Genomic DNA, 5,753 nt, shown 5'->3' with positions numbered 1-5,753 from the left:
AAGATGAAGAGGAAGACTTAGCAGTGATAATGATAATAGGCTAGAGTTTCAGTTGTAGGCCGGCAAAGACAATGAAGAAAGAATGAAAGATGGCTATCTTTTGCTTCATAGTTGTGTCTTTTGAGTTGTTGCTATGTCAACTATCATTCTGTGAAACTATATCTATGTTTATGTGTCCTTTTAGTTCAACTGTTTAGACTTCATGTGTGACCATCAAACTATGTTATTTTGGTTCAGACTTCATTCTGTATCTATATCTATGGGTATATCTGTATGACATATGTGACTTGTTACTTGTGTGTTGTAAACTATAAATTTATGTCTAACATTAGAACTTGTCCTCGTATATTTGTATGTGTCATGAATTTATGTTTATAATATTAAGTATGTCTTATCCTTTATCATATATTCATATGAGATGTGTTTTACTTGGTATTGTCATTATGTCATTAAGTCATGTGTGACTTTATCGATCCTGTCGTATAAGATGTGTGCTTCGTGGACTATAGATCAGTATATCAGTTATGAATTATCGATTCCCGATCGGTACCATCATATTTTCTATCCAACATCATCGATTCCGATATTTCTATAATTCTGATGGCATATTCGTCTCCGACTTATATTTTCGATATCGCTTCCGCAAAATTATATGGAACTAAAAACGGTTTTAGCCTTTTTCTAATCATTTCCGACTACTATCCATAGCTGAACGTGGTGCGGGGCCCGCCACGGGCGACAGGCCTGGTCCGATACCGTGGGCCGGACCCACTAGCCTCTAATCGTCACCCTTTTTCTTTTAATTTTTTATTACTCATTATTTATCTCCCCGTTTGCCAGCTGCTAATCTAGTCCCATCATTTAAATAAAGAAAAACCTGCACGATTAAAAAAAGCTCAAATAAGCGCGCACACCGAGCGCACACACTACAAGAGAGAGAGGGAGAGAGAGGAGTGGGAAAGGGTGAGAGAGAAGCTTCACGGAGCTTGCTTGGAAGGGTGTCGAGCTAGTTGTGTCTGTCCCTCTGGCTCTACTCTACCCGCTAACTTGGGAGGGCAAAATCTGCAGCTCCCTTTCCCGAGCCCGGTTGGATGGAGAGGGACTTCTTGGCCGCGATCGGCAAGGAGCACCAGCAGCAGGAGAAGGGCGGGGAAGAATCAGGTACGCTCTCCCGGCTCCTTTCGCCGGCTGCCGCGCTGCGGTTTCTTGATCTGTGTCCGCACCGAGCCGTGCTTCGTTTCTTGCCGTGCTGGATTGGGTTCGGTTCGGCAAGATGCGGCATGGGCGCGCTGCTAAATTCAGTCGCTCTCGCTCTCCCTCTCTGTCCCCCGTCTTCTGCTTTCCTTTTCCTTTCGAAAGACCGAAGAGAGAGAGAGAGAGAATGCGGGTTTGGCTGGCATGGCTGCCGAATTCCTTTTTGGCGGTGGCCTGCCGTGTGTGCTCGATTTGGCCAAGAGTTAATGCGTCAAGAAAGCGAGTTTTTTTTTGGGGAGAGACTGGCCAAATCTTTCGGGCAGTCGCGCATGTCGTTAGTTGATTTCGAGCTGGCTCTGCTCGCTCAAGGGATGGAATGGTTAACGGATCCATGGGTTTGTGGGTTCTTGTGTGTATTTATATTCCGGCGTCTTATTGAGAGTTGTGTGCAATCTCTCACAGCTTACTTTGGAGGAGCAGCGACGGCGATGAATTGGTCTTTCGCGAGCAAGCACGGCGCCGCGCCGGCGTTGATGTCGTTCCGGTCGGCGGCGAGGGAGGAGCCCAGGGAGCCCGCGTTCCCACAGTTCTCCGCCTTCGACGGCGCCAAGACGCCGGCCCCTCGTATCCTGACCCAGCAGGTAGGTTGTTGCTGCTGTTCTTGGTCCTGATTCATCTCTTTTTTAGGGCAGGTCCTGATTCATGTCGCTCGCTGGTTTTGCTGATAGTTAGTTTTTCCCTTTCGGGGGTTATGATTTTTGCAGAGGTCGTTCGGCGCCGAGAGCCACGGCAGCCCGCAGTACGCCGGCGTGCACCGTGCGCAGCCGCCACAGCATGTGTTGAATGGGGCTAGAGTAATTCCAGTCTCGTCACCGTTCAATCAAAACAATCCGACGTTCAGGGTCCAGAGCTCGCCTAACCTTCCGAACGGCATCGCCGGTGGTGCTTCATTGAAGCAGCCGCATTTCGCCATGAACAACGCGAGGGCCAGTTCTACCGTCGGTGTATATGGAACAAGGTAGGTGCTTTGCTCTGTTTTTGGACATGTGATTTATATCAACTGCTGTAAGCTAGCATTGGACTGAAACATAGCTTGTTTTACTTGCAAAGGGACGTGCCAAATGCAAAGACGGCGCAATTAACGATCTTCTATGCCGGCTCTGTCAATGTATTCGATAACGTCTCGGTTGAGAAGGTGTAGTTTCATGCTACTAATTTGGTTGCATGTGTCTAGCTTTTTAAGCTGTTCGATTAACTTTTTTCAGTGTCGCAGGCTCAGGAACTTATGTTCTTGGCCAGCAGAGGATCTCTTCCAAGCTCAGCCCTTGTTGCCCGTAAGTCAGAAGCTCCTATTTTTGCTCCTGCAAAAGTCACGGTACCTGAGGTTTCACCTGCAAAGCAGATGACATTTCAGAAACCACAGCATGTTTCGCCTCCTGCATCAGTCATTTCCAAACCAATCTCTGTCATGTTGCAAGCCGCAAGTCTCCCCCGGAGTGCCTCTAGCTTTAATATTGACTCCACAGTGCCAAAATCTTCAAGCCCGTTAGCTGTTCCTCCCGTAAGTCAAGCTCCGGCAACTCAGCCTACAACACTAGCCACTTCAACTGCAGCAGCTATTATGCCTAGAGGTATGAATGGCTGTTTATTGTTTGAATATATGTTACTGTTATTATCCTAGCATGTAGCAATTTTTCTTGCCTTATTGCACTGTATTGAAGTTGTTTTTGTTGGTTGCAGCTGTCCCTCAAGCTCGAAAGGCGTCCCTTGCTCGATTCTTGGAAAAAAGAAAGGAAAGGTAGAATTCATGTTCCTACTCAGTGTTCTTGAACGGTTACCAGTGATTGTAATGCATTTGTTTGAGTACAAGTGTACAAGACCATTGCTCAGAAGCTGGTCCTCATCTGTGCATGCTTCTGTTGCAGGGTGACTACAGCTGCTCCATACCCATCAGTCAAGAGCCCGTTGGAGAGCAGCGACACGTTCGGGAGCGCCAACGACAAGTCATCGTGCACAGGCATTGCCCTGTCGAGCAACCACGATGAGTCGCTATGTTTAGGCCCGCCCAGGAACATCATCTTTAGCCAAGAGTCCCCCAGTACGAAACTACAGATTTGATCTGACCTGATCATGATCCCATGTCCATAGATTCGTCCAGGCTGACTGATGCAAAACCATGAAGTATTTTTGCAGTCAGGCAAGGGCTCGAGAGGAGGAAACTATATATGTTATTGATGCTGTTCGTATTTTTGCTTGGTTAGTTTACTGTAATGCTGGTCTAGCTGGTGCCACCCCACCTAACTAACAAGAGAGCTGTGACTTGCAGACTCTTGATTTTTTTTTTTTTTTTGCCCTAGGGCCATTGTATTGCAAAAGGAAATGTGTTAATTTTTAGCAGTGTCAAATTATAGGGTTACAAATTTCCGCACCTTCTGGTGGTGAAACTGTATTATTCCTGTTCTTGTATTATGAACTTCCAAGCTACAGAATGCAAGAGCAAAACTTATTCTTGGTCATGCTGTCATTGGCACCATTAATACACAATGGTAAATCCCCTTGTAATTGTAAGTCATCCTGTTGTATGTAACAGAACACTGATGGGTATGAAATCCAGTGTATGACTGCTCAATACCAAGTGTCAGAAACTAATGTAGACCAGTCGGTAGTCAGTACCAAGTTTCTCAAAACTTGAATGGCTGTTCAATCAGTTCTCTTTACCTACCAATTTCTCAAAAGGCTAAGAAATTCTCACTGACTAGCTGAAGCCGTCATGCTCTCCATAGCATGAACTAAGATTTACAAAATTGTTTAGGTCCAAAAATCAGGACCCAATGGTAACCGGAAATTCACTATTATCGTGAAAACCGGTCGAAATTTGACAAGAATTTGGACAAATTCGTTTGGTCAAATTTGTAAATCAGAGAAAAAACCAAATTGAATCAAATCAGCGGTAACCGAGCAAATTGCAGTGAATACTGAGCGCATTCGCCGATTTATCGATCGGTTTTCCAGCATTTTCCGCATTGACTCAATTGAACTAAATTTGAACGAATTAGTCAATAATCGGTCGAATATTTTCGATTTACTGAGCGAATTTCTACGAAGTTCAAGGAAAATCACAAAAGATACAGAAAAATATACACAAATATGGTATGAGATTTGCTATGCTTTGTTTAATCATACCATCTACTACATGTATATATCATACATAGGGGAAAAAGCTTGTAAAAAATCAGAATTTTTTTTATGACCTTTACTATATTTTGGACATTTTCAAGGAAACAAATAGATGTTAATAGCAATACCAGCATGATCATATAATTGTTTCATCGAATATATGCATATATTACATAAATAGCACCTCAAATAAATAAACATGTCGAATTGTCCATACAAAAGCTAGAAATATAATCACATGTCATCCATCAATACTTACCAAAGTGACGATCCATGCTTGAAATGTAGTTTCCTAGTATCCACGCCACGTGCAACCTACGAGATAGAAAAAATTAATACAATACCATGATATACAAATAAAGTAGTTGCAAAAAATAAATTATCATCACCTTCAGTACCACCAGCTTCTAACGAGGGGAGGGGGGCGATTAAATTCGGTTGTATTGTACTACTTGGTGGGCATGAGCATTATTTGTCATGTAGATAGCAACTATGTATTAAACTCTACCCAACTTTGCTCCGTTCATACAGAAGTGGTTAACCATTGTACTTACAATATGGCATAAAACTTAGTGTCTTTTCACTCATAGACCCATTGAACAGAGGCTCAGACTGAGCATCGGGATATGATAGTTGTACGGATATAATCCAGAACTACTCTTCATACCATGGTTGCTGGAATATCTTGCACTATTTTGTAATCCATCATGGCCACACTGTATGACATGTCTTTGTGAGGATGGGGCATTGTGGTTCTAGTCCTGTGTGGCATGTGTATATGGACTCTCAGCAATGAATTGCACGTGAACAACGTTAGAGGATGGGCGTTAAGGAGCATCGACTCGTTGACTGTCATCAGCGCCGCTATATTTTTGAGCTGCTGTCATTAGACTCTTGGTAAGTTTGGCTCTTTAAGCCACTATCCATGTTCTCGTTGCTTTGCACTTATCTTTTGCCTTTACCCTTATTCTTCTTAGCATTCTTTGGATACGCAATTTGCTTATTCCTCTTTTTCGTGTGTGTCACCTACCACTTTAGCAGTATATTGTGATAGTGTATGTTCTCCAGTTTACCGTTGCAAATTATGTGGGTTCACTATGTCTATTACCAGCTGAGTTGGCAGGGGTATATCACTATATGTGTCCTCCTTATCAAGCTCTGGGGTAGCATTTGATCTACCGGTCTCCATCCAGTCCCGGAGCGGGTTGTTCTCCTCATCCAATGTGAGCTCCATAAGCCGCTGAAATAGATCATCACAAATAGTTGACCTGATGTCTGCATCTAAATTATTTTGTATTCTCAGATTGTAGTTTACATATACCAACTTATAAAGCTTCTTGTAGCTTAACTAGTTGCGAACTTTCATGTGGATAAATGCAAAT

General features: G+C 43.4%; 1 protein-coding gene across 1 annotated transcript; it reads left to right on the top strand.

The window, feature by feature from the left end:
- Nucleotides 1-897: 897 nt before the first annotated feature.
- LOC133897255 (protein TIFY 6b-like) lies at nucleotides 898-3,710 on the top strand. The gene is made up of 7 exons (XM_062337906.1): nucleotides 898-1,161; nucleotides 1,657-1,835; nucleotides 1,959-2,212; nucleotides 2,305-2,389; nucleotides 2,468-2,825; nucleotides 2,935-2,992; nucleotides 3,120-3,710. Exons 1-7 carry the CDS (start codon nucleotides 1,092-1,094, stop codon nucleotides 3,310-3,312), a joined length of 1,197 nt encoding a protein of 398 aa, XP_062193890.1. The 5' UTR covers nucleotides 898-1,091; the 3' UTR covers nucleotides 3,313-3,710.
- Nucleotides 3,711-5,753: the final 2,043 nt, after the last annotated feature.

This window comes from Phragmites australis, chromosome 17 (assembly GCF_958298935.1).
Source record: "Phragmites australis chromosome 17, lpPhrAust1.1, whole genome shotgun sequence".
Taxonomy (NCBI): Eukaryota; Viridiplantae; Streptophyta; class Magnoliopsida; order Poales; family Poaceae; genus Phragmites; species Phragmites australis.
This window is presented reverse-complemented; position numbering and strand designations above follow the sequence as displayed.

Bases quoted from the DNA above. Each gene is read 5' to 3' on its own strand.
- LOC133897255 (XM_062337906.1), top strand. From the start codon at position 1,092: ATGGAGAGGGACTTCTTGGCCGCGATCGGCAAGGAGCACCAGCAGCAG. The intron at 1,836-1,958 runs GTAGGTTGTTGC...TGATTTTTGCAG, and splicing joins CTCGTATCCTGACCCAGCAG to AGGTCGTTCGGCGCCGAGAG. The intron at 2,826-2,934 runs GTATGAATGGCT...TGTTGGTTGCAG, and splicing joins AGCAGCTATTATGCCTAGAG to CTGTCCCTCAAGCTCGAAAG.